At 39.8% G+C, this 25,445-nt stretch overlaps 4 protein-coding genes across 10 annotated transcripts; 2 read left to right on the forward strand and 2 right to left on the reverse strand.

Annotated features, from left to right (window-relative positions):
• Nucleotides 1-3,064: 3,064 nt before the first annotated feature.
• smyd1b (SET and MYND domain containing 1b) lies at nucleotides 3,065-8,551 on the forward strand. Of its 2 annotated transcripts, XM_085294816.1 has the most exons (10): nucleotides 3,066-3,311; nucleotides 4,204-4,380; nucleotides 4,583-4,796; nucleotides 5,035-5,165; nucleotides 5,356-5,394; nucleotides 6,498-6,693; nucleotides 7,478-7,570; nucleotides 7,655-7,818; nucleotides 7,952-8,120; nucleotides 8,232-8,551. In XM_085294816.1, the coding sequence occupies exons 1-10, from the start codon at nucleotides 3,190-3,192 to the stop codon at nucleotides 8,394-8,396; spliced, it is 1,470 nt and encodes a 489-aa protein (XP_085150942.1). In that variant the 5' UTR covers nucleotides 3,066-3,189; the 3' UTR covers nucleotides 8,397-8,551. The 2 variants fall into 2 exon arrangements, with proteins under 2 accessions (XP_085150943.1, XP_085150942.1); XM_085294817.1 differs by lacking the exon at nucleotides 5,356-5,394 and having other exon boundaries at nucleotides 3,065-3,311.
• Nucleotides 8,552-9,779: 1,228 nt separating this feature from the next.
• LOC146562736 (fatty acid-binding protein, liver-type-like) lies at nucleotides 9,780-10,769 on the reverse strand. The gene is made up of 4 exons (XM_085294823.1): nucleotides 10,451-10,769; nucleotides 10,179-10,351; nucleotides 9,952-10,044; nucleotides 9,780-9,861 (listed from the first exon to the last, which is right to left on the reverse strand). Exons 1-4 carry the CDS (start codon nucleotides 10,515-10,517, stop codon nucleotides 9,811-9,813), a joined length of 384 nt encoding a protein of 127 aa, XP_085150949.1. The 5' UTR covers nucleotides 10,518-10,769; the 3' UTR covers nucleotides 9,780-9,810.
• Nucleotides 10,770-11,110: 341 nt separating this feature from the next.
• On the reverse strand, nucleotides 11,111-13,117 carry LOC146562737 (isotocin-neurophysin IT 1). 3 transcript variants are annotated; one of them, XM_085294819.1, is made up of 4 exons: nucleotides 12,983-13,117; nucleotides 12,771-12,895; nucleotides 12,284-12,488; nucleotides 11,111-11,502 (listed from the first exon to the last, which is right to left on the reverse strand). In XM_085294819.1, the coding sequence occupies exons 2-4, from the start codon at nucleotides 12,888-12,890 to the stop codon at nucleotides 11,357-11,359; spliced, it is 471 nt and encodes a 156-aa protein (XP_085150945.1). In that variant the 5' UTR covers nucleotides 12,891-12,895; nucleotides 12,983-13,117; the 3' UTR covers nucleotides 11,111-11,356. The 3 variants fall into 3 exon arrangements, with proteins under 3 accessions (XP_085150945.1, XP_085150944.1, XP_085150946.1); XM_085294818.1 differs by having other exon boundaries at nucleotides 12,771-12,892; nucleotides 12,983-13,107; XM_085294820.1 differs by lacking the exon at nucleotides 12,983-13,117 and having other exon boundaries at nucleotides 12,771-12,976.
• Nucleotides 13,118-14,685: 1,568 nt separating this feature from the next.
• znf366 (zinc finger protein 366) lies at nucleotides 14,686-24,885 on the forward strand. 4 transcript variants are annotated; one of them, XM_085294812.1, is made up of 7 exons: nucleotides 14,686-14,759; nucleotides 18,157-19,188; nucleotides 19,555-19,722; nucleotides 20,040-20,190; nucleotides 20,665-20,856; nucleotides 23,294-23,468; nucleotides 23,564-24,885. In XM_085294812.1, the coding sequence occupies exons 1-7, from the start codon at nucleotides 14,686-14,688 to the stop codon at nucleotides 24,235-24,237; spliced, it is 2,466 nt and encodes an 821-aa protein (XP_085150938.1). In that variant the 3' UTR covers nucleotides 24,238-24,885. The 4 variants fall into 4 exon arrangements, with proteins under 4 accessions (XP_085150938.1, XP_085150940.1, XP_085150939.1 ...); XM_085294814.1 differs by having other exon boundaries at nucleotides 14,705-16,362; XM_085294813.1 differs by having other exon boundaries at nucleotides 14,705-14,849.
• Nucleotides 24,886-25,445: the final 560 nt, after the last annotated feature.

Consider the following 25,445-nt stretch of genomic DNA (forward strand, 5'->3'; position numbering starts at 1 on the left):
TCTTGCCATATGCCAGATGGGATAGGCACCAGCCCCCCTGCAATACTGAATTGGATAAGAGGAAGAAGATGGACGAAGAGCAAGACTTCATGAAAAATAACAATAACACTAACCCAGTGAGACCAACTAGTAGCAATTTCATGCCCTATCTATCTCACGTGAATACCTTAAGTTGTTTCTTTTGCCTTGTACTCCACCCAGGAGACAACCAGGAGAGGTGAAAATTGCTAATGTATATTAGACATAAAATAGTTTTACTGAAACCACAGCAGTAGAGTTTGTGATTAAGATATTTTTCCTGATAGGTAGGATGGCCAGTCGTCCCGTGCTTCCTGTGCTTTCTACAAACTGACGATGAAAGATAATGCTAAAATTTTTTTTAACTAAACTCCATATAGAATCCAAAAACAATTCATTAATGCTGGTCATTCATGAACTAACAAATATCCAGTATAAGGTAATAAATCCCCAGATTTCTGTTACATCCTGAATGAAGTAACTGCAGACTTATTAGTATAATATTATCAGAATAATAGAATGAACCTGCCTGAAATTCTTCTAGTTTTGGATTATGCTTGTTTGCACATTAGCACAAAAGTTGCCACAGAATCATTTAGGCTGACATTTGCTTTTTATGTGTGGAGTTAAAAAAGAACATCCCTTTGTTTGGTTTTGACAAACTCCACCAGCAGTCTGCATGTGCATGCATATGAATTTTTTCATCTTAATTTTCTTAGTTTAGAAGTTTCACCGACGAGCTGTTTTTCTGTATTTTCACACAATGGTCAAAAACATTATGTTTTCTTGCTCATGCTTCTCCTTAAAGGTACAGATGTTTAGAAAAAGAGCCCCAGTGCTTCCTCTAGAGGATTGGAGGCACAAATCATACAGAGAGAATTCAAAACTCCAAAAAGTGGCCACTCTGTGTACCTGAAAGCAATTTGATTTTTTTTTTCCTTTTTTGCATGTTATGCCTTGACTTGTTGTGGCAGGTGAAGCTCCACTAAATAAATTCACCACATCCTTATTACGACTGGTTGCGTCTTTGTCTAAAATGCCTGCTGTGACCGACAAATAGGCAATAAGTTAATTTAATCAACAACTGCAAGCTTACCACACCACGTGTAGATGTGTGTACAGGTAGTAAATAATTAAGTAAGTATCTAAAGTAATTATCTAGTGAATTTAAGACACTTAGGTTAGTTGGCGCTACGGATACTTATAGTATAGTGTTGGCCTTTGATGTCATATGCTCACTTACCAATCTTACTCATGCAGGATAGTAGAATCTTACCTTGAAATGTCAAATCTCTAAAGAAAAACATCCCAGTGCTCTTGTATTTGCTTCATTTTCCATGAGGGGGCAGTAGTGTTTACTTTTTCACTTGCACTCAATCTCGCAGCTGCAATACAGCTGCAAGCTGAGAGCACCATTGCTTTCAACTGAGGCATGTTCTTCCTTTAGCCACCACGATGCGCTAATGTTTACTTAACTTAATTTTATGCATTTTATTTCTCTGCTGTCTCCCTTTACTTTTCCTTTGTTATACCGGTCACCTGACTCAAAAGAAGGCATTAATGTCAAACCCCAGAAAAAATAAAGACATGTTAATATCTTTGCAAACAAGAGGTAATAACCTGTGAGATACAAATGAACTTCCTTAGATTACTATTAACACATTAAAATGTAACTTTTAGCACTTTAACACTGCATTTTTAGGTTGTTAAAGAAGAAGAAGATGATACAGAGTCCACATTAGATTTTTAGAGGTCAAATTAAGAATTATATGCAGTTTTTTTTGTCTGCTAATGTTGGGTTATGGTGCAATGATTAACACGTTAAAAAGGTTGTGGGTTTGAATCCACCAGACCAACTGGGGCCTTTCTTTGTGGAGTTCTCCTTCTCTGTCTTCATTCCACAATCCAAAGACATAGACTTTAGGTTAACTGATTTTAAATGGGCTATAGCTGTGAATATGTGGTGGCCTGTCCAGGGTATGTCGGCTCTCACTCCATGTTCTGCAAAACAGTAAATAAGCAGAAGAACATTGATATCACATGCTTCTTTCAAGATGGCAAAATATGCATTTTCTTCATGATCCCTGTTTATATCATAACAGAAATTTGTCAAGATGTCAGGCATCTACTTTAAAAACCAGAGTCCAGAATGGGTGAACCAAGTAAGTAGAGGGCTTCCTAAATTGATAGGGGATAAAAGAAAAATTAAAGAAACTGTCTCTTGTCCATCCAGGTGGTCTGTCTTCTGAACACTTCCGCTATCCTTGTGGTCACTTCAGCTCACTCTGGGAAACTCCTGCTGGAAATAAAGAGAGTTATACTTGGGCTTTGCTTATGAACAGCAGCTGTTTTACAGCTTCACAGCTGATCTGAGCATAAAAGAACAGCTGAGTGAAACAGGGAGGGAAAGCTGTGTTACTTTTCTGCTGTTTTGTGACAGTTTGGTGAATGAAAGCATGAGAGTGTATGTATACAGAGACCTTAACTGGATATTCAAGTTTTATGATCTGACTTTCTTTGAGGGGGCCCTCAGCAGGTGGATGCCTCCCACCTCACAGTGTGTAAGTGACAGTTTTCCTGCTCTGTTGCATCATAACATGCAGTTAGAGAGAGACAGAGCGCAGGAAAGGAACAGCATGATAGAGAAAGCACCAGAACAGAGTAGAGGCAGTGAGATAGAGCAACTCTGTTCCTGTCAAGCTTCTCGCAGCTGTTCAACGTCACAACTGACTCCTGACAGACAGTCACAACTGAAGGACGAAAATAACCCTCAAGGAGAGGGCGTCTACCAACACTCAACATCAGGGGTCAGGGGATTTCTGCCAGTGTAAAGCAAAAAATGTGACAAATTGTAAAAGCTGAAGACATCTCACAGATGACAACCAGCTTCAGTTGTGTTACTTTCGCACAAAGATAACTGGTTTTATTGACAAGCCTGCCCGCTGAAGACTTTTAATTTCTCACTTAACTAAAGAGACAAAACACCAACCAACCCGTCTTCTGCATCTGTTGGTACAGTTCAAGAGGTGCTCGGCTATTTTAGTAACTTGGGTGAGGAATGTACAGTCACTGAAGAACACAGGCACAGATTGGAGGTCCTACACTAAGTCTTCTCTCATCCACTCAGACCATCATCCATTCACCAGAGTCTCAGAATCCGGCGCACCTACAATGGAGACCGTGGCAATATTTGACTCGCCTGGGAAGGGGAGAGGGTTAAAGGCAACAAAGGAGTTTTGGGCAGGAGATGTAATTTTTTCCGAGGCCAGTATTGCAGCTGTTGTCTTTGACAGGTAAGGTGAGGATGTAAGTTGTGGGTGTGGATGGTCATTGATAGGGATGCCTTCAAATGCAGTCTTTATGGGATATTTGAACATGTGAATAATGGATTTTCTGGCCTTTTGTTAGTCTGTAATTAGAAATTAACCAGAGCACGTTGTGTTTTTATATTTTGGAAAGCTATACTGCTGATTTTTACTTATTTTAGTGGAATAAAAGCAGTTTCCTTAGAGTATGGTGCCTTGCCACTTGTAGCGACTCAGCCTTATCAAGCAAACCCTCATAACATTAACTATGTGGAAGAATCTGAAGAAAAGTCCACATTTACACAATGTCTTGTTTTCAGTGTTGTTTGTGGTGGACTGTGTGACAGCTGTAGTCAGAGGTTTCTGCTTCTGTATCATAGACTTAATAGCAAAACAAATTTTTGCTTTATTACCCATCATTAGCCTACATTATAATTTCAAAATATTACATTTTAATGTTTCTAAAAGCCTCTAAACAAGAATTTAAGTGCACAGTACTTTTAAAATTGTGCTTCTAACACACAATGCCAAACTTGACTGCCTTAATATCAGTTCTTCTCTATCTCAGAAGTGCAGATTATCCTAGTATTAATTTCCATAAAAGCAAACATTATGAGTTTTATAACAGTTAACTAAATGGGTCAAAATAATCTCAGGTCAAAGTCCACTTGTATTAGTGTTTTTAGTACTTCTTCAACTCACTGATGAAAGCTGTGAACACTAATTATTATTGGTGCAATTTTAGTTAAACATGAAAGAGTGAACTATCAAAGCAGGTGCAAGTGCTGCTCTTTAAATGATAACTGAGTGTCGTATGCGTGTGCTACAGATTTTAAATTATGACGCCTATCCTTGTTTTCTTTCTTCTCTTCCTCTGCAGTCTAGCAGAGCGTATTTGCCACAGCTGTTTCCGAAGACAAGAGAAGCTGCAGCGGTGCGGCCAGTGTAAATTTGCACATTATTGTGACCGAACCTGCCAGCGTGCAGGCTGGGCAGAGCACAAGCTAGAATGTAGCGCCATCAAAGCTTATGGCAAAGTACCAAATGAGAACATCCGGTAAGTGGATGGAAAGGGAAATAAGTGCTATAAAAAAGACTGGCTAGTCTTTATTACTTACTATAGGACAACAAATGTGTAATTTAAATAGGCACTTGTATGCTATAAAGCAGTAAATGTTAATACACTTCAAAAGTAATTTAAAGATAATGTGGATTTGACTTTACACGTCCATTTCTCCATTGCTCATTTGTGTGGTCAGTGTGGTGGCCCGCATTATGTGGCGCCTCGACAAGGAGGGGAGCACGGTGTCTGACATGCAGCTGACCACGCTGGACGAGCTGGAGGACCACATTGCCGACATGCCAGAGGACGACTTGAAGGAGCTGAAAGTGGACATTCACAACTTCCTGGACTACTGGCCCCATAACAGCAAACAGCACACAATTGATGATATCTCACACATATTTGGAGTGGTGCGTTTAAATGACTAAAACATATATTTGTTAGTTTTTTTTAAAGTAAAGTCTTTAGTAGGAAAACCTGATTCATAAATAAGACAGTTCACCTGAGACAACACTGTTTCTGCACTTAATGCCTTGATTCACAGCTGCCATGCAGCCTTGAATATTTACATTTGTTTTATTTACCTGTAGCAGTCTTATATGGACAACATGTATGCATGTTCACATCAAAGATTGCCTTTTTTTCCAGATCAACTGTAACGGCTTCAGCGTGAGTGACCAGAGGGGTCTCCAGGCAGTAGGAGTTGGTCTTTTCCCCAACTTGTGTCTAGTGAACCATGACTGCTGGCCCAACTGCACCGTAATCCTCAACCACGGCAAGTAAGTTAACAAAAAATACTCTTCATGACAACTCATTGTTATCTACAGCTCCAAATTCCTCAAAATTGATTAAAAAGTGAAAAATACTTAACGTTTTCAGAGCTTCTGTGCATGTTTATGTGCTGTTACGTGTGAATGTGTGTGTGTTGGGTGTCACTTGGTGTAAAACTGCTTCCTGTTTGTCTTTCAGTCAATCGGCTGTGAATACTATGTTTCATTCTCAACGGAGGTGCGTTGCCTCATCCTGAGCCTTTGAAGTTTATTATTAGAGCACCCTTTAGACTCTGTCATTAAACAAATCATTACACTTAACAATCTGTTGTAAAAATTTTTTTTATCAGCGAGCAGTGTTCTGTGGTGAGCACTGCATGTTTGATGTGACTCGAATATCACCTCAATACATGTTCACATGTGCTACTTGAATGCTCTAACCCTTTAAATGGCTTGTTTAGTGTAACAAAAGGCTGCTAACTTTTTCTTATCTCACATTTCTTCGCCCGAAAAAACCTTTGTCGTGTCCACACAAAGTTTTATTCGAATGCAGCTGGTGTGTCACTTTGTGCGTCTGTCCGTCACACCAACACAGATTGCCGTGTGTGAGTGTAGTAGTAGCTTCTACCTTTTATACCACATTTTCCTTATTGTTTCACCTTTAACTCAGCATAACACCAAAGTAAAATAAGACAAAAAGAGCATTTTCATATAAATACAACCTTTTTGTTAGATAAAACCGATTATTACCGTTTTGCATGTTATGCAAGGAGACTGAAATTGAAACTAACTTTACAACAAATTAAAGAAAATGAACCAGATATACGTGAAATGTTTTGCCACTTAAGTGCTGTGTGAAATGGTAAATGGCCTGCATTTGTATAGCGCTTTTCTAGTCCATAGGACCCCAAAGCACTTTACACTACATTCAGTCATTCACCCATTCACACACACATTCACACACTGGTGATAGCAAGCTACATTGTAGCCACAGCTGCCCTGGGGCGCACTGACAGAGGCGAGGCTGGCGCCACCGGGCCCTCTGACCACCACCAGTAGGCAAACACGGGGTTAGTATCTTGCCCAAGGATGCATGCAGCCAGGATGCAGCCTGGGATCGAACCACCGACCTTCTGATTAGGGGCTGACCTGCTCTGCCACCTGAGCTACAGCCACCCAGAAATAAACCGACACTCACTAATATCTCACTCAGTTGAAGGATCAGTCCTTCAACTGGACTGAAAGCCACGCTGTGGAACAGGATTTCACCATCGCAAACTCAATCACAAAGCATGTGTTTCCACATCTCTGCTCGTGTTTGACTGTGATTCTCATCCCCAGGATCGAGCTGCGTGCTTTGGGTAAGATTGCAGAAGGCGAGGAGCTGACAGTCGCCTATGTGGACTTCTTGAATCTGTCAGAGGAGCGACAGAGGCTGCTGAAAACACAATATTTCTTTGACTGCACGTGTGAGGACTGCAAGAACCGAATTAAAGATGACATGAAGATTGGGGGAAGGGAAGAGGACGGAGTCAAGGTTAGTGTTCGCTTGTCTCCAGTTTAACCAAACACCCCCCACTGCGTTTAGAACTGATAAGAACAGGCGAGAAACATGAGAAGCAGTCACACAGAGACTATTTTAAGCAAAGATAAGTCTCAAGTGGATTCAGTCTTCTGTGCATTCAAACCTGCTTTTGAGAAACAGCTATTAGAAGAAATAACCAATTTCAACTTGATTTGCTGATTAATTTTAATTACTTACTTTCTTTTCTGTTTTATTTTTTAATAAAGTTTATATCCAGCTTTCAGTGCCAAATACACATAAATGTTTGTCACATCACTGAAAGTCTCAGAAGTGAGAGACACTGCTAGATGTAATCTGAATCTATGTACTGCTGTTGTAACACTAATGTGCTCTGTGTGCTTTTATAGACTATACACGGGTGTGTCACAAGTTATAAATAACTTGCCAGTAGCTATTAGCACAAAAAAATGTTTAAGGAGTTTCTGTGTTTAACAGGATAAGTCTGAAAAACTGGCCACATCTATTTTGAAGCGCCAGATTGGCTACCTAATAATAATAATGTGGAAACGTAATTAAAATTCTAACAAAGTAAATCTTGTTTGTTGTAATCAAACATCCTGTGTGTGTCACCAGCAGGTCAAAGGTCCTTTTAGGGATAAAAATAACCAGACTTTCTGTTTTATAATTCTAGAAAGTCTTACCTGCAGTCTTACCTAAATAACTCTGAAACATTTTTTTTCCGCACATTTCTTTGTCACTTTTTAATACTTGACCCAAAATCTGTCCAATGTTTTAGCCTTCAGAGGAACAAGTGAAAGAGGCAACAGATTATTGCTTTCAGATGCTAGAGAAGATGGAAAAGGCTCGATTAAATGGTGACTACCATGAGGTATTGTATCAAATCACTTAAATGAAAAAAAAAAGGTTTTTTTTGATACTGTGTAATCTTTCTTATTGTGGTTCGTCTCTTCAGGTTGTGAAAATCTGCAGGGAGTGCATTGAGAAGACAGAGCCGGTTCTGGCAGACACTCACATCTACCTGTTGAGGATGTGGAGCACAATGAGCGAGGTTCAAGCTTACCTGCAGTACTTTGATGATGCTGCAGATTACGCCCGGAAGATGGTGGAGGGATACATGTAAGTGTGAAAATACAGAGGATTTTCCTGTTATACCCATGAGCATAATTTATCTAATGTTGATAGAAAGAACAGGTTGTCAGCTTGAAAAGGTTAAAAACACAACACAAATCGAGTCTCATCCCTCTAACAGGAAGCTGTACCACCCGAACAATGCTGCTCTTGGTATGGCTGCCATGAGAGCAGGAGTGACCCACTGGCAGGCTGGGCAGATTGAGGTTGCACATGGGATGATCTGCAAGGCCTACGCCATTCTCATGGTTACCCATGGTCCAACACATCCCATCACTAAGGACCTTGATGTAAGCGTCACCTTAAAATTATTCAAATTAGGTCTCCTTAAACTTTTTAATAGAAATAAAAATTTTCCTGGCCCACTGAGTGCTGATGTTTCTGTTCTGATTTCTTCACAGGCGATGCGCATTCAGACAGAGATGGAGCTGAGGATGTTCAAACAGAATGAGTATGTTTATCACAGTATGAGAGAGGCAGCTCTGAAGAACAAACCCATGACCATGATGCACGAGCCCAAGTCTGTGGAGGAGGGAATCAAAAATCTCTTCCACCGGAGGAAGTGATCACATGACAGCAATCAGGAGAGCCCCACCCTGTTGTTTACTGTTAACAGCTTTCAGAGTGTTGATGTTAGCCTAGCCATTTAGTCACATGACCATTTTCTGCATCACTTAGTTTTTCAGGGAAATATGTCTTTTCATTAAAAAAGATGTCTTGACCTTGTGAGTTTGCTTTGAAGATGCAAAATCCAACCACAGGAGTGAATTATAAAGTAAAAAGCACTACTATCTCTGCCCTCATAAAACTTAAAAAAACAAAAACAAAACAGGCTTAAGTTAGTGCACCTGTACATCAAATAGACCCACATCCTTTGGTGTTTGCTGTGACACTACATAAGGTCAAAAGATAGAGTACAAGAAATGCAATGACAGTATGTCGCACTTTAACCCAGTGTAAAGTTTTACATTACCAGAAGATGTTGCTAGCTTAACTGATCTTTGACTGCACAGATAAAGATGCACACTGATGTTTTGATAGTTTTATTTTATAAAAATTAAAAAAAAATCTAACTGTCTTGCAGATCCTGGGCTAATCACCAACGTAAGCTGGATGCCAAATTTGGTATAAGGGCTTTAACTAAGTTCCTGTCTGTAAGCTGTAAATATTTACAGTGCAGCTTCAAAGTGCCTCAAAGTCTCCTAAATCTCCATTTTTGACAAAGCCAGACATTCTAGTGTTGTGCCAGCATTCAGCTAGATTCAAGCGAGGTCTTTGAGTATCCCGGGTTACATTCATCAAGTTATTTGTTACCACTCACTAGGAAGTAGACATCGTCAATGAAAGCATCTTTTATACTTAACTCTTCACAGCCTCCACATTTTGCAGGAAAGTCTGACAAAGTTGCAAAAATGTCACAATCGCATCAACTTTCACCTTTGCCCCAACAAATTAGAAATACACTTCAAGTCCATGTACTGTAAGCCTCATATATTACATAAGGCGTGGAAATTATTAGACAAATACTGCATTATCAATTAAACGAAATACGTTTTCTGCACAGGATTTTTTGTAAAGGTTTAAACTAATTTTTGACTGTTCTTGTCAATTTCAGGTTATTATGTTATTTTTTTTCCTTTGATTTTTCCACTTCACCTCTTGGTATTATGTATTCCCCACACTTTGTTTACCTTTTTCAACTGGGAACCTATTACCGTTACCATGTTACTGCTTATATTTGTTTAAATAAAGTTTTTTTTAATTTTTTTTTTTATTAAAACCCACAAGCAAGCGAAATTTCTGAAACCAAAAGCCCCCAAATTAACTAGTTGGGAGTATTTTTTAAACCAGCTGAGGAACTGGAGCTTGTTCAGTGTAAACCCAAATGAAGCATTTAACAACAGCCTGCTGAACACATACAAGTCAAACCATGACACAGTTGCTTTTTTTCACCCTCCTTTTATTATCATGTATAGAAAGTTACATGCGTTTGCTTGTCGTCTTGTGTACAATGTTTCCAAGAGTCAGTGTCTACAAGGAGAAGAACAAAATGCATTAAATACCAGCTAGTTAATCAACAAGGAAGACTTTAAAGAAAAGAAAGTCAGAAAAACTACTTACTGAAACGAGTGTGTTTGCATCCACCAGTTCCGTGACAGACAGAATGTTCTTCAGGGTGGTCTTCAGCTTATTGCCTTCACGCTGAACCACCCCCTTCAACAAGCATGATAAATGAAGATTAGGCTCAGTGATCAACTATAACATTTAATGCAGACCAAATGCGTTATAAGTGTTTTAGTTGTCATAATTGTGTTTCCTGTAGAATTAAGTTAAGTATCTTGGCTTACCTTGACTTTCTCTCCAGTGGGTGACAGTAGTTCAGCCTCCTGTCCGATAGTGAAATTGCTGACGATGGCATTTGCGCCAGTTGTGAATGTCACTTTGAAGGTGTCACCATTCTCCTCGATCTCAGAGGTGCTCTTAAGATCTTTGATTTTCTGAATGATCTCATCAGACAAACCTGTGGCAGAAAGCAAAAAGTTTGGAAAGCATTGGTCAGATAAATTGTTATTTCAGTTCATTCAGTGCAGGAAGCTTATTAGTTTTGCACAACTCTTACCAACAGCCTTCATGAAAGGCTCGAAGTTCTCCCGAGACTCAAGCTGGTATTTTCCAGAGAAAGACATGTTGGCAGGCAGTGAAGGTAAAGAAAGAGGCGAGTATCTGCCTCTTTTATATTCTCAAGCTACAGCGGATCAATCTTTAACCTCAGGTGCCTGAAATTAAGGAAAGTCCCTACTTCACTACTTCCAGCTTGCTCGCAAAAGATGGGCGGGCAGAGAGATAAAAGACAAAAGTCTTCAGCATGCTGTGTTTATTTGTTTACTGTTTTGTTGCATGCTCTGTGCCCTTCTATGCATGCCCATAGAAGGACACAGAGAACCAAAGTGGACTGACTGCAAAGTTAACCGAAACAAAATTGGATCAAAGGTGAACAGCCTATGAGATAATAGTCCCAACTGTTGCAACAGGGATATTGTGTCACCAGAGTTGCCACAAAAACACACACACACCATCATGTGGGGATCATTTGAATTTGCCAGAGATACTTTGGAGGATTATCTGAAAGATAAAGACTCTTGTGGGCTTTGTATATTTGTTTGCCAAACACAATGCCCTAATACGGTTCAAGCTGTCTTATAAGGAAAAGTATTTGGAAGGTTTGAAATACTGTAATTTTACACACAAGACTTAATCAGGTCAGGGAAAACGACAGCACTTTATACTCTCTTCAAACTTTATTTCAACATGCAGATAACAGGATGACCACAACAAGTATTCACCCCTAATTTCATACATAAAAATAGGCTATATTGACAAAGGCACTCTACAGAAGTACTGCAGGGGAAAAGAGCAAAACCAGCATCATGACAACAAACATAAAAACACAACTATGTGAACTACAAGTCCCATTTAATCCCTACAGCTCGAGAGCTTGCAGTGAGACCTTGACGTCAAGAGCAGCTCATTGGTGGACTCGATGAGGAGAACTGTGGCCAGCCAAATGCAGGAGCCTGAGGATGATGTCACCGGGGTCGCTGCCATCGAACTGGCTGGTTTGTTCATCTCCTTCCTCCTCGATAAGGCAGGATTGATCTGTGGTGCAGCTCTCTGAGGCAGGGTTAAGAACAAATCAGAAGGAGTTATTACCAAAAATGGTCATCGTCTACACTTTATGATCTGTTGTTATCAGTCTTTGTGACCTGTATCCATGGACCCTTAAAGAGCAGGGTAGGGTAAATTAGGTAAATCATCATGACCAAAGTAGTATACTAAAGCATGCAGAGCTCTATTAGGAATAAGATTTATAATTCTTGCATTATTCCTTACATTATATAAAACAACAAAAAAACAACAATGATTACAACTTCAGGTTTGGATGAAAGTCATCATGTTTACACTAGAGAATCTTTGACTTCTGCAGGTTTAGCTATGCTGAACCTTGGACCGGAATAGAGACTGCACAATTTCATGAATCAATCAAGTGCTTGTACCTGATAACCCCCACTAAAGTTTTTCAATGTTATAGCACTTTATAATTGTACTTCACTACATTTTAGAGGAAAATTTATACTTTTTACTTCATGTTGTTTACTCTAGATACTGTGCCTTTATCAAGTCAGATGTAATTAGCTTATAAAATAGGATGTATGCTTACACAGAACAAGCCACCCAGCTGTAAATATAATAATTACAATCCGCTTGACTGATCAGCTTAAACTATAAACTTTGCTGTCTTGTACTTTAAGCAAATATTGCTAATATAGTACTTCTCTGCTATTTGCTTTAGTTTGCAGGATTATTCTGCAAATAGTAGTGGTATTAATTACTTCAATAAAGGACTAAAATACTCCTTTTACTACTGCTTATATTTACATCAGGATTTTCTGACCTGCATCACAGCAGAGTCCTGAAGCAGCACAGCGTCCTCCTTCAGAACCACAGGGTCGTCCTCCTGCCTGGCAGGGGGTGAGCAGGTAGTTCTCCTCCACACAGTGAGCTGTTTCCGGGGAGCCGAGCAGGCAACCAAGACCTTCCCCGCAGCAGATACTTGGCCCGAAGCAGCGGCCTCTGTCTCCGGGGCCACACGACATGCACTAGAGGTTGAAACAGATGATTATTTTTGGTGTTGCTTTGAACGTCACCATAATTTACTACATTATAAAGCATTTTTAGGCTTTCTCAGTTTGTATTTTCTTTCTGATGGTTTTGGCCCCTGACCCAAGTTTTTCACATGCATGTCACCTAAATCTCTCTTTAGGCTTTGCATTATCTGAATAAATGAATGAAGAGAAACATGTGCCAGTTTGCTAATAATATTGTCAGAAGCTTCAAAAGCTGCAAAGTTAAAGACCTATTGAGTGACTGATTGAGCTTACCTTGCGCAGTGGTGCATCCATTATGGACCTTTTTCCTCCGATAGGGCAGTTGGAGATGTAACACGCTGAACATACAGACAGGAGAAAAAGCAGGCACACAGACACAGCAGCTCCGGTCATTTCTGCTAAGAATGGAAGAGAAAAACAGAGAAAAAAACACTTAGTAAGGCTGACCACAAAATCCACGCTTCACGGAGAGCAAATGTACACACTTGTTAGCTCAAGTTCCTCTTTAGGTTGCTCTTGGATGACTGCTGACTTCTCTGTCTCATACGGTGTTGCTGGTGTGTCTTATATACTTCCAAAGCACCTTTTGAGAGTGACACAGAAACTTAAAAGCCACTTAGAAATCCTTAATGAGGCCTTTTTAATCACCTTAGCAGATGAAGCTGACCACTGTGTGGGCCAGGTCAAAGGGCCTGGTAATTGTGTGGCCTGGTTTGCTTCTTCCTATTGGAGATCATTAGTTAAGGGCTCCTGCTGCGTGACCGTGCATGTTAGAGATGTTAGGAAAGTCAGAGAGGTCAAGAAGAGCAGGCAGCGATGAAATTATTCAAAGCAGGACGGGACAAGAGGGTAGCACCAGTTTAATTTTTTTTTAAAGAACAAAAAAAAGTTAATTTTAAGGATTCAACTTTTTATTACTACCCCTGGGAGGTCAGGAGAGAGTGAAAAAGCTGGTTTTAAAGGTTGACAGAACATTTCTGGCCTGCTGAGCCACCATGTCGGTAAGCAATGCTTCTTGCAGAGCTTGTAAACAAACTCGACAACAAAGCAAGAAACACACATACCCACAAACGTATATACACACATATGCACACCTGAAAATTTCCCTTTCTATTAATAAAGTCCTTAATTCCTCAGAGGAATTGATGCACACATTGTCCAGGGCCGAGGTTAATTGGTCTCATGAGCTAATTAACACAGCTAATGATTGGCCACATCTCATAAAAGACAGTTTCACCGTTTCAATGATATGAGCTCAATTACTGCAGCTCCCTCCTGATTTACTAACTGCCACCTCATCTCAATTAAAAAGCGGCTAACATCGTCATTGTTCAAAAACTTCTGTGCCAACAGAGACGCGTGGGATGTTAATTTACTCAGATTTCACAACCAGAGACAGGTAGCTACAAACGCTATATGATGACAAACAGGACAATAAAGTGGCACTGTAGACAGATAGGCCACTCCTGCCTCCTAGTGGCTGTGCTGACGCATGTCATCTATTTGTACATTTTTCATTGCTGCTGTTTCCATCTGCCACGTGTTTTGTGGGAAGTGGAGAAAATAATGGGAAAACTGATTAAGGTGATCCTGCAATTGATTACCAGAGCAACACACACAATGCATGAAAAAATACAATTTCAAAAGAAAAAAGAAAATAAAACACATCATGTCTCACATGTTTTTTCTCCTGTAATGTGATATATTACACATTGCAGTGTCTCCCTGGCAATCTGTGATGAACATGTACATAACAATCAAGAACCTTTGACAATATTTATTTCATAAGCTCAAGAAATGTTCTATTTTATCTATTTAAAAAAAGATACTTATTTGCTTATAAATATGAAAACAGCCAGTTTTAAGATACATCTCATTGAGCTGGATTAATGGAAAGCATTGCTATCTTCCATCATGATATGTCACTTTGCAGCTATTAAACCTAGAAATTGTGCTGTTTTCAAGTGAAACATCAGCACCCTCCTCCCCACATTCCTCCAAAGGCTATGCAAATCCCTATTTCATAGAGAAATAGAGATGTCTATCTAGTGTTTCCTTATTTTTCTGCAGGAAGGCACTAGGCTTGTTGACTTCCTCTCCCCTCCCTTCCTTCCTTCTCTCCGAAGGTACTCATCTGAAAAATGAGAACAAAGTGATTGTTCCTGTTCTCTTTCTTAAGTCAGTTCAAATGCTATCCGTGGACAGGCGGCTCATTGTCAGGAGAGTTGCAGTGCGAGCAGGAGGGAGAGAAGAGAGGCACAGGTACAGCAGCAGCTACTGCAGCAGCACTTCAGCCCCAGCATCACAGAGAAAATACACACACACACACACACACTCTGCTACACTCAACTGGTAAGTTACACACGCAGACATATGCTGCAACCGCACACAGCACACACTTACATGGCACTGACTGGCACATGAGGAGGGGCTTCGGGTCTAATGGATTGTTTGGAATGCGTGGTGTGGCGAGGACAGGCTGGGGTCTCTGCACAGAGCAACTTAACTAAGAGTAGTGAAGAGGATAAAAGAGCAGGACAATGTCCAGGAGAGACCCAAAACTTCAGCAGGCGTCTAGGGCTCTTTGAAAATCCTGGAAAGAGGCAGAAAAATCCAGTTTTTGCATTTGGCATCTTGTTGTTGTTGTTTTTTTTATTCCTGTAGATTGATTTTTATGAATTTCCATCCATGTATCTGAGAAAGGGAAATTTACTGGTAGAAATGTGTCATTTTAATGTTTTTCCAGAAGTAAAATGCTAATTATTTGTTGAGGTGGATTTAAATGTCAAAGTTTCACTGGTTTTCATTTCATCGTCACATTAGCTTTTATGACGTTTGTGTTGTAAGAATGCATGCAAAGCTGGATGCAGATGTTGAGCTGAAATACTTAGAAAGCTGATCCTTGATTTGAGATCAACATTTGCTTTCAATTCATCAGTTAAAATGTTTGTCAAGCAAAAATGCCAAAATGTGATGGAATTACAACCTCCACATTACGAGCTTCTGCTATTTTTTTCTTTGACTTGCGTTACTACAATTTTTTTAGTTTTTGCCAGAAAAAATGAGAAAATGTAAGACGTCTCCTTAAATTTCTGGAAACTGTAGCAGGTGTTTTCTTAAAATTTGATACTCATAAATTGAAGCCTTGGGTATTTTTAAAATGTTTACATTTTAAAAGCCAACAGGTATGTAACCTGTGACAGACATGAAGTGGAAACTGTAGTCATGCAAGCAGTGGACTGGTACAGGTCTCAGCAGTTTCTCACTGATAAGCACTACAGTGTTAACAGGAATAGAATTAATCTGCACCACTATTTTAAATGTCATGCAGAAGTAAGATAGTTCCCCTCTGACTATCTTCATCTTTACATCCATTACAATCATCTATTCTATATTTCTATATCATACAGATGCAAACTGCAGTTTTGTGATTTTGCTTAAGTGAACTCCAGTAAAGTTTTGGCTATCAGTCCAAAAAAGAAAAAGAAAAAAAAAGAAGGATGAAGAGCACAGAGAAAAAGAGATGGAGAAGCGAAAAGGGGCCAGGAGGTAGAGGCGAACTTCTCACAGATAACTTCCTAATTTCAGACAAGGAGAAGATCTGTGAGAAACGAAGAAGTGAAAGGTTTCAGGTTGAAACCTGAAAGGTGTGGGTGTCAACGCCACACCGTGCATGCGTGTGTGTGTCCGCTTGCATTCCTTCCACAGGAATCTTCAGAGAAGTGGTTTCATGTCATAAATAGAAACAGGACACAGTTTCATTTGATGCACTTTTGTCAAGTCTTTCTCCAAATGTTACAACTGGAAATATATGTAAGCAGTGGTGGAAAGTAAACACATGCAAGAACTGAACTTGAAAGCAAATGTAAGGTATTTATAGTTTATTTACTTCCTTATTTGTATAGATTTTATTTGACAGCTACTTGCTATTTTTCAAATTAAGAATTAAAATAAATGCATATGATGGAAAGTATATTACTGATTTTCAAACCAGTCATTCACAGTGTATTATTTTGCAAAATGGCAATGCCCCTCATAGATATGAGTTCCTGCTTAAGATTTCTGAGGTTTAACCAGCTTGTTTTTGCACCACGTTGTTTTTTGCTAAATCCTTTCTTCACCTTTATGATGTTTTCCCCCATCAATGTCAAGAAAGCATGATAAGATGGATGCATTTTTTGTGTAGTCAGTAGCAGTTATTTCTGATTGTGTCATTCTTATAAAGAGTGTATAAAGAGTCCCATTAAATACGTGTTAATGTGTGAAACATTTAAAACTAGTGGATACTGGGGACAAATGTAATATATATTTTTTAAAAACATTTTCCTCACAGGCTAATTGAAATACACTTGTCATCTCCTGATAAACAAAACACGAATGTGCACCAACTAATAGTACAACTGATATCTTGTCAATAATGGGAACAGGGCTAAAATACCTATTTTAATGCAAGAAACCAGAGTTTTACAACTGAGCCCTTGATGGGGGAAATAGTAACAGAAGAGGGTGGAAAATGTAACACTGAAAAAATACATCATACTAACTGGGTAAATCTCAAACAGAAGCAATCTTCAAAGTAATCACCTTACTAACTAAAAATGTTCAGCCTTTGTACTTTCAAATTTATTTTGATATCAGGCAATCTGTGCATTCAAGGCAAACATCTCTTTTGATTTTCCCAGCAACATTGGCGACTATTCCAGAACCAACTAGATTTTGATTCTGTGAACTGAGTTAAAAGTACATTTAACTCAAATGCACAGACGATACGATGACAGAACAATTTCTAACCTGACATACATTAATAGACATCATAGATATTAATAGATCCTACCAATAATAACACAAAAGGATCATGTGAAGAACATATTAATATATTTATTTAAAAGGACCAGAAGTGAAATATATAAAAAATGTATGTGTATGATATAATGCATGACACATGTATTGCACAAACAAACTGACACGTTCTTTCTGTCAGTAGTTCGACTAATATTGTCATTTTAAATGTAGTTTAGTCAAATATTTCTATTTTCTCATCACCCTTGTCATCACCACAGACAGACATAGTGCCTGCAATTGTAAATGTTACAAGTATCACTGATGTCACACCAATGTTGCTGACTTGCATTCTACTGTGGTTGGCGACATTGATATTAGTACTGGTTGTTCGTGTTAGTTTCTAAGATATAGCGAGGACAGAACAGATGCAAGTCTAAATGCACATTATTTGAAGGCAGCAGAAGAAAATACATGTAATCACTCGAAGTTGGTTCTGGTTTCAGGACTTGCTTTGTGTTACTGTTACTCTTCTTTAAACCAGTCAATTCCTGACTTTTACTCTTGTAAATTCCTGAAAGAAAATTGGATAAAGTATTGGTATAGTTTTTGATGCTTCAGTTTTTCTGTGTGATTATGATGAAACTGTCAGGCTCACTCAAAAGTTAAAAGGAAAACTTCAAAGATCCACATTTTATATGAAGAACTAAAAAGCCCTTTATTTTTATGTCATGTCTTGCTTGCCTTCTGCATCATCAAGTGAGCTTTGTAAGCTCACAAGTAGTTTTAACAGACTCCCTCTAGTAAAAGATTTGATTAAATACTTTCTTCCCTGTTGTTACTGGAGATATTTAACAACTTCTTTTCCTTTTTCATGCAGAAAGAAGATGGAAAAAGATAGAGTAAGCATCTCACCGCGAAGAAGTCCTCCCCTCCGAGAAGAGCTAAGACAAACATCTCAGCGCAGTTTCTACCTAAGCCCAGCTCCGCTCTTTATTCAGCCCCCCAAATTTTCTCCAGCTAGATATCCCAGCATATCACCCACCAGAGATGCCTACAGTGCTTTTAGTCCACCTCTTTTCTTTCCCATGCTTGGCCCCAGTTACACCCTCAAAGAAGGATCCCAAAAACGCAAAAGGACTCCCTTAAAAGTAGATGGCCATGAGGGAGGTGAATCTCCTGAGAAGGAGGCAGAAGAGGCAGAAGAAAGCCGCAGTAAGAAGACAGTGGACCTGCCACACATTCCCTTTTCCCTCCCACCTCGTCCGTTTCCGTCTCCATCTCCAAAACCCATCCCTGGCATGATCGAGCTCAACAGCCTGCAGCTTCAACACAGACCTCCAGATGTGAATTTTCCTGTGCAGGTAAAACAGGAGCCACTCAGTCCTTCCCCCATCTGGCCACCCTCTCCTCTGCTTCTTCACCCGCCCTACTTCCCACCTCTCCACCAAAGCCTTCTCCCTTACCCCTTCTTTATGCCTGGCCCTATCATGCACCACCCCCCTGGTGGTTTCTACCCCAGAGAGGACCTCCGCCCCAGTCATAGCGCCCGTGAAGGAGCTCCTCGAAGTGGTACGAGCAGCGCTGAGAAGCTCGGTCTCAATGTTCACGTAGATGACAGCTACTATGTGGACGTTGGCGGAGACCAGAAGAGATGGAAGTGTCGAATGTGTGAGAAGTCCTACACATCCAAGTATAACCTGGTCACACACATCCTGGGTCACAACGGCATCAAACCACACGGATGTCACCTGTGTGGGAAGCTATTTAAGCAGCTGAGCCACCTGCATACACACCTACTCACACACCAGGGAATGAGGCCCCACAAGTGCCAGGTGTGCCACAAGGCCTTCACCCAGACCAGCCACCTGAAGAGACACATGATGCAGCACAGTGACGTGAAGCCATACAGGTAAATTATTTTTACATACAATATGTCAAAGAGGTAGCCATCGTGATGTTGAGTATCTTGGCAGTCACCATCTTGGTGTTCTGAAGCTGGAGGTAATGAATAAGGGGTGAAACCAAACAGATGTCGATCGCAAGCTAACCCAAATCACCTTAGCAGTTGAGTTCCCTTCCCCTTAGACTTCCATACAGTTGGACTATTTGTCAGCCTGTGGAGTGGCCTCCTGTGTAGAATTAGGCTTATAATCTACTTTTTACCAGCTTTACACCAGTTTTACTTTCATTTCCACTCATTCCAATATATTGCATAGAGTTTCTGCTGTTTAATGCCTAGATTTCCTGCTCATTCACACTTTTTCTGCACCTCCAGCTGCAGTGTGTGTGGTCGAGGTTTCGCTTATCCCAGCGAGCTTCGAGCCCACGAGCTGAAGCATGAAAAAGGTCAAGAGAATGTATGTGTGGAGTGTGGTCTAGACTTCCCCACACTGGCACAGCTAAAGAGGCACCTGACCGTCCACCGAGGTCCCACATTGTACAGGTGAGCTCATTTCCTTCCTTTCATATTCTTATGTTCATATTCTTGTTATTGTTTAAAGTAAGCAGTTAGTTGGCTTAGCACAGCAGCTCAAGCTCCACCCATTGGGGACATCCACTAATTCTTTCCAAGAAATAGATTTTTTTTTTTTTTAATTTTAAATGAGGCTAACCTCTTGCTGGCTATGGCCTCAGATTTTCTGCGCAATATTAATTATTCGTGGAACTCCTGGCACAAAAGTGTATTTTTATATATGCATTTCCCACATTGTTGAGACATTCCAGCAGGCTAACTGCAAATGTTGGTTGCTGTGTGTGCAGGTGTACAGAGTGCCAGAAGACTTTCCAGTATCCCAGTCAGCTTCAGAACCACATGATGAAACACAAAGACATCAGACCGTATATCTGCAGTGAGTGTGGGATGGAGTTCATCCAGTCGCACCACCTGAAACAGCACACGCTCACTCATAAAGTAGGTGGTTTATGAGGATTAAAAAATGAAATTTGAAAGTTTTTTTTCTCTCTTGTTTTTTAATGGCATCCAAGAATTATCAGCTTGCCCAGTTTACATTTTGGATAGTAAAAATGTCAGCCATGAAGCAGTTTCCTCTTGAATTTTGACTGAAGCTACTTTTAACTGCTTAACATCCAGTTTTTATTCTTTAGTAGCATTAGAGTTTAGACAAACCACCTTTATACACGTCCTGTATTAGCATGCCCAAGCTCTAAAATGCACAACTTATTGTTTATACCATTATATTTACAACTGTAGCAGCGATAGTTTCATCAAATAGATATTTTATATTTCGTAAATAAATGTAAATGCATTTCCACTGGCACTGCCTGGCATATTTGTTATCAGGGGACGATCTGGCCTCTCTAAAGCAAACCAGAAGAATGACTCGTCTTTCTCACACCACTACTTCCACGTTATCTTGTTCTTCAGGGGGTGAAGGAGCACAAGTGTCGCATCTGTGGTCGTGAATTCACCCTGTTGGCCAACATGAAGCGTCACGTCCTCATCCACACCAACATTCGGGCCTACCAGTGCCACATGTGCTTTAAGAGTTTCGTCCAGAAACAGACTCTAAAGGCTCACATGATCGTCCACTCGGACATCAAGCCCTATAAATGCAAGGTTGGTCGAGTTTGGCATGTGAGATGTGGCTCTTTCTTTTGGCCTTCTGTACAGCAAATTTCCCAAAGGTTCACGTGTTCGAATGACAAAGCACGTTAGTGGCCTCAGTAAGTATGACTCATGTCTGCGCTGTCAGGTGATCTCATTATGGAGTGACAAAGTCCATAGGAGAAGAAGAATATAAATTTGTAATTTAACTTACATGACATGACATCTCCCTGGCCTGTCAAAACCTGCTCTGTATTCAGTTAGTAACTGGAGGTGTTGGAGGTCAGTATGGCACATTTTGTGTCCATATGTGCGTCCATGAAGTCGGAATCAATTATTTCATTTAAATGAGATTTTTTAATTATAGAGATACTCTTATTTTTTCCTGAAGTATAGAAAAATTACCCACAGAAAAAAGTCACTCCCCTCAGCAGGAAAACCACAGAACTGGCAACCCAAGTGAAGACAGGATTATCAGTATGACAAAAAACTAGCCCTTTCCTGCCCTATCACAACAAAATCGAGCCACAGTGTTTCTACACCATATGACTGAGCTAGTTTCCAGCAGTGTTCCTCTAAAGGGCAAACTGGTAAAAGTGTAACATCACATTTGTAGGATATCATTATGAAATTGCTGTTAGCAACCACTAAACCACAGTTTAAGCCTCCAACAAAAAGAGAAAATGAAGCAAAACAGTTTGCCAGGTATGTCTGAAAGCAGTAAAATCCATCTACTGTGACTTATAAAGTTTAATATTTATCTTATCACACTGAAATGTAATCCCATGTAGCAAAGGGCTTGATGTGGAACATTTTTGGGGGGTAGAGTGAGGATAGCTATTTCCACTCTTCTTGCTAAGCTAAGTTAATGAGCTAGACACGTGTGTAATGGACAAAATGTTATTTTATTATTACATTTACAGCAATACACAAATCATGACATCATAAATGGGCCTTAAAAACATAAAACAGCTGTTAGAAAAATGCAAGCTGTAAAACATATATATTTATTTACATATGAAGCAAATACATACTTTCACTGGTAATCAGTAGAAGGCACGAACTGTAGTAAGATGAGAAGCAGCAGGTCATTGTTAGCTACAGGTCTGGTTGCTATTTCAGTTTCATTTTATGCCTTTAATACTCAGTTATTTTACTATAAGGAGTAAATAAAGGCATCTAAAATGCAAGTGTCTCCCTTTTTGCAAGCTACACAAACCAAGTCTTGATAATCACAGCCAGGAACTAGGCTTGTAATTTGTAGTGGCAGCTGCTGTTAAAGAATTTGTCTGTTTTGACCTTGGTTTTTGGTACAACTTGAGGACTGAGACGATGACCAGATAGCAGAGAGGCTTATGGGAGTGGGAGCCTCCTTGTCCATAGGAAGGATATCGCCGCACAAACTGCCTCTCTAACAATGGCCCGTTGGCCTCCCCGGAGAACAAGCCCCGCAAATAGATTTCATCTCGCTTTCTCTGCTGCTGGAGGCAGCTTCCTGTTTTCTCACGGTCCTCTTGGACAGTTTACAGTCCCTCTCTCCTCCTGAAGGAAAGGACCACCCTTATAAAAAAGAATGCAGAGGAAGGACAGCACAGGAGTTGCCCTTCCCTGTTCTCCTCCTGGCCCTGTCTCAGTGTTGCTTCCTCTCTCTCTCTGTCTTTTTCTTTCTGTTTTTCTTGTGTGTGTGTGTCCTTGCTTGTGTGTGAGGGGGGAAGACAGAGAGGAAATGAGGAAAATAACTATAGAAGGAGGGAGAAAGAATGTGTGTATGTATGCATGTCTGAAAGACTTCGCATTCATTCATGATTACGTGTAAACTCTGCAACTCAGCATCTGAGAAAATTAGTCATCTAACAAAGGAGATCTGGTAGAGAGAAAAATAACAGGTAATTAGGGCTTGCCTGTTATTGTTGGATGTGGACACAGTGTTTACTCACTGATGAAAAGCTAGAGTATCACCTTTAATACTCGATTCTTACACTTTGAATTTGAATCTGAGAAATATGCTTTGTTTTTAATCACTCCATTCATCTGACCACTGCAGCTGTTACAAATGAGCTTAAAATATTATTTTTATTGCAGATAGTTTATAAGGTTTGTAAGGTATTAATGCTTGTGTGTGTTTATATTATTCAAATTGTAGCAAAAATTCGAATTCAGAATTTTACATTGTATTGATAACATGTAAATTTTAATACAAAAATATCTTGGCCTTTTCACTTTTCAAGCCAGAAAATTGGCAACTGGATGGGTTGTTAACATAATATTCACTTATTTTTTTTAATGACTTGAAATAAAAGCAAGAGATTAAAATGTACTTACCTGAGAAACCTTGCGAATGATTCAGGATGCATAGCCTATGCATCACTGTTAATAATGTGTCAAATTAAACCCGAGGTCTTAATGAGTTCCTAATATCTGGACATGTATTCTCTCTCTTCTCTTTCAGCTTTGTGGGAAAGAATTCAACAGGATGCACAACCTAATGGGCCACATGCATCTCCACTCAGACAGCAAACCCTTCAAATGCCTATACTGCCAGAGCAAGTTCACACTGAAGGGGAACCTCACCAGACATATGAAGGTTAAACATGGTGTCATGGACAGAGGCCTGGATGAGAGACGTAAGTGTGCACACACTGCTGATGATGTATATTGTTTATGTATTTTAGTAAAATTTGTTGTGAAATGTAACTTTTTTTTCTCCCTGTGATTTCAGTATTTAGGCAAAGAGGGCGTTTCTGTCTGACCACCCCGATGGACCTCCTCACCCACTTCAGCCAAGAGGAACCGTTTGACCTCTCCCAGAAACCCCCGGGTCTGCCCAGCCTCCGTCTCTCCCAGTCTGATGGTGAGAGCGTCCCGGGAAGCTCCTGTCAGGAGGAGGAGGATGAGGAGAGTTTGTACAGAAGGAGCCAGTACAGCCCTGAAGTAGACCACCACGAGGAAGCAGGTGCTCAGTACATCCCCGAGCTGGAGGAAAGAAGGCAGGGATCCCCTGGTGAACCGAGGGAAGGCAAGAGACAGAAACAGCAGAAGTACCAGGAAAGTTTAGAGGATGAGACGTTTGAGAGGGAGTCAGTAGCAGAAGGTCAATCTAAAGTTCCCAGAGGTAACAAGGTGCAGCTATTGGAGTCCGAGACATCCTATGAATCAGATGCAGAATTAGGTGAGCAGGTGTGCCGCCAAAAAATGGTCTGTAGACAGTCATATGAATATGACTCAGAAGAAGAAGAAGCACATCAGCTAGAGCTAGATGAACCAAAACAAAGAAAAGAAAAGTTGGATAACTTTCACAAGGCCATCGATGTGGAAGAGACAAACAAATACGAGCGCATTGCTCAAAGAGTTTACGGGTCAAACGGTGAAGAAGACAAACATGAAGAAAAGTGAGTCAAAGACTCAGAAGATAATTAAATGTGTAGCATTGTTTCTTGTTTAAAACTAAGTGGTTGTTTTGGAGGGCAACGACAATATGCATGCTTCCAAACATCTCTGATTAGGGAAGGGTGGTGAGTAGCAGCGAATGAACTTGTTGTTTATTACCAGAGCAAAAAAATCAAGAATAACTACAAGCTGTGAAGAATATTGCATGTAAAAAACATATCAAATTATCATTAATAGTGACTGACAGAAGCTTTGGCTGGAAACGTGCGATGTAAATAAAATGCAAACAGATATTTAATGTTTTAGTTTTTTACAAATCATTTTGAAATGTTGCTTAAATATGTAACTCTGGTTTGACTCAGAATCTAATCTGTGATATTAAAATTTTAAGTGTTACTGATCACACCATTGTACATGCTCTACTCTTGTTTGTGTGATATTGTTCTAAAAGTCAGCAAAAAACTGGATGAAAAATGTTTTTGACAGACACAATTGAAAAAAAAAGAAGCTAAAATGATTTTGTTTTTTTACATTCTATGTCTCGATTGTTTTTTATGCACATGCTCTTTTTTGGAGATATTTCTGTGTTTTATTGCAATGTTGGTGATCTGAATATGATTCTGATGAATAAATACTGAAATAAAAGCTTGAATACACAAACTTGATGCTTTTTCTCACTAAATGCCTTATAAACATCGCTGCAAATGTCTTTACAGCATATGAGCCTAGATGCTAAATTTCGATTCTCTCCGTCTCGCACATACCGAGCGAGAAATGATTGCTGCGAGTTTCAGAAAGCTTGCCTCTATCCTCCTGCTTCTCTTTCAAAGCAGAGGAAGAGGAAGAGAAAACACCTCTCCCCTTCTCTCTTTTAGGTTGTGATCAAACAGCAGTGACGGACACAGTGGGTGTCCCAGACAAAGGCTTCATATGTCTGTATGACTCAGAATAAAGCATTGTTTCTCCTCGTTGCAGAAGTCTCACTGAAAATAGAAATACTACATGAAAAAATGTTGTACAATGCGCTGTGTGGGATAACTCGCACTTAAGATTGCTGGATTATAAAGAAATGAGCAAAATGTGACTATAAACATTACTTACTATGCTTCAGTCCACAGTATGTGCTGTGGGCTACATCTCATATAATCATGCCAGTTCAGGTAAACAGTCATTTCTTGTCAGATGAAATGCAGAACAGCAGCTTCTCTATTTTG

This window comes from Mchenga conophoros, linkage group LG12 (genome assembly GCF_057382185.1).
Source record: "Mchenga conophoros isolate Kocher_MC1m ecotype Shallow Benthic linkage group LG12, M_conophoros_male_GT1.1, whole genome shotgun sequence".
Lineage (NCBI taxonomy): Eukaryota > Metazoa > Chordata > Actinopteri > Cichliformes > Cichlidae > Mchenga > Mchenga conophoros.

Coding starts and splice junctions, on each gene's coding strand:
- smyd1b (XM_085294816.1), top strand. CDS start 3,190: ATGGAGACCGTGGCAATATTTGACTCGCCTGGGAAGGGGAGAGGGTTA. Junction 5,395..6,497: donor ATGTTTCATTCTCAACGGAG/GTGCGTTGCCTC, acceptor TCTCATCCCCAG/GATCGAGCTGCGTGCTTTGG. Junction 8,121..8,231: donor CCATCACTAAGGACCTTGAT/GTAAGCGTCACC, acceptor ATTTCTTCACAG/GCGATGCGCATTCAGACAGA.
- LOC146562736 (XM_085294823.1), bottom strand. CDS start 10,517: ATGTCTTTCTCTGGAAAATACCAGCTTGAGTCTCGGGAGAACTTCGAG. Junction 10,352..10,450: donor GCCTTTCATGAAGGCTGTTG/GTAAGAGTTGTG, acceptor TTTCTGCCACAG/GTTTGTCTGATGAGATCATT. Junction 10,045..10,178: donor CCACTGGAGAGAAAGTCAAG/GTAAGCCAAGAT, acceptor TGCTTGTTGAAG/GGGGTGGTTCAGCGTGAAGG.
- LOC146562737 (XM_085294819.1), bottom strand. CDS start 12,890: ATGACCGGAGCTGCTGTGTCTGTGTGCCTGCTTTTTCTCCTGTCTGTA. Junction 12,489..12,770: donor TGGATGCACCACTGCGCAAG/GTAAGCTCAATC, acceptor TTCAACCTCTAG/TGCATGTCGTGTGGCCCCGG. Junction 11,503..12,283: donor AGGACTCTGCTGTGATGCAG/GTCAGAAAATCC, acceptor ACCCTGCCTCAG/AGAGCTGCACCACAGATCAA.
- znf366 (XM_085294810.1), top strand. CDS start 18,008: ATGTCTTGCTTGCCTTCTGCATCATCAAGTGAGCTTTGTAAGCTCACA. Junction 19,189..19,554: donor AGTGACGTGAAGCCATACAG/GTAAATTATTTT, acceptor CTGCACCTCCAG/CTGCAGTGTGTGTGGTCGAG. Junction 23,469..23,563: donor CAGAGGCCTGGATGAGAGAC/GTAAGTGTGCAC, acceptor CTGTGATTTCAG/TATTTAGGCAAAGAGGGCGT.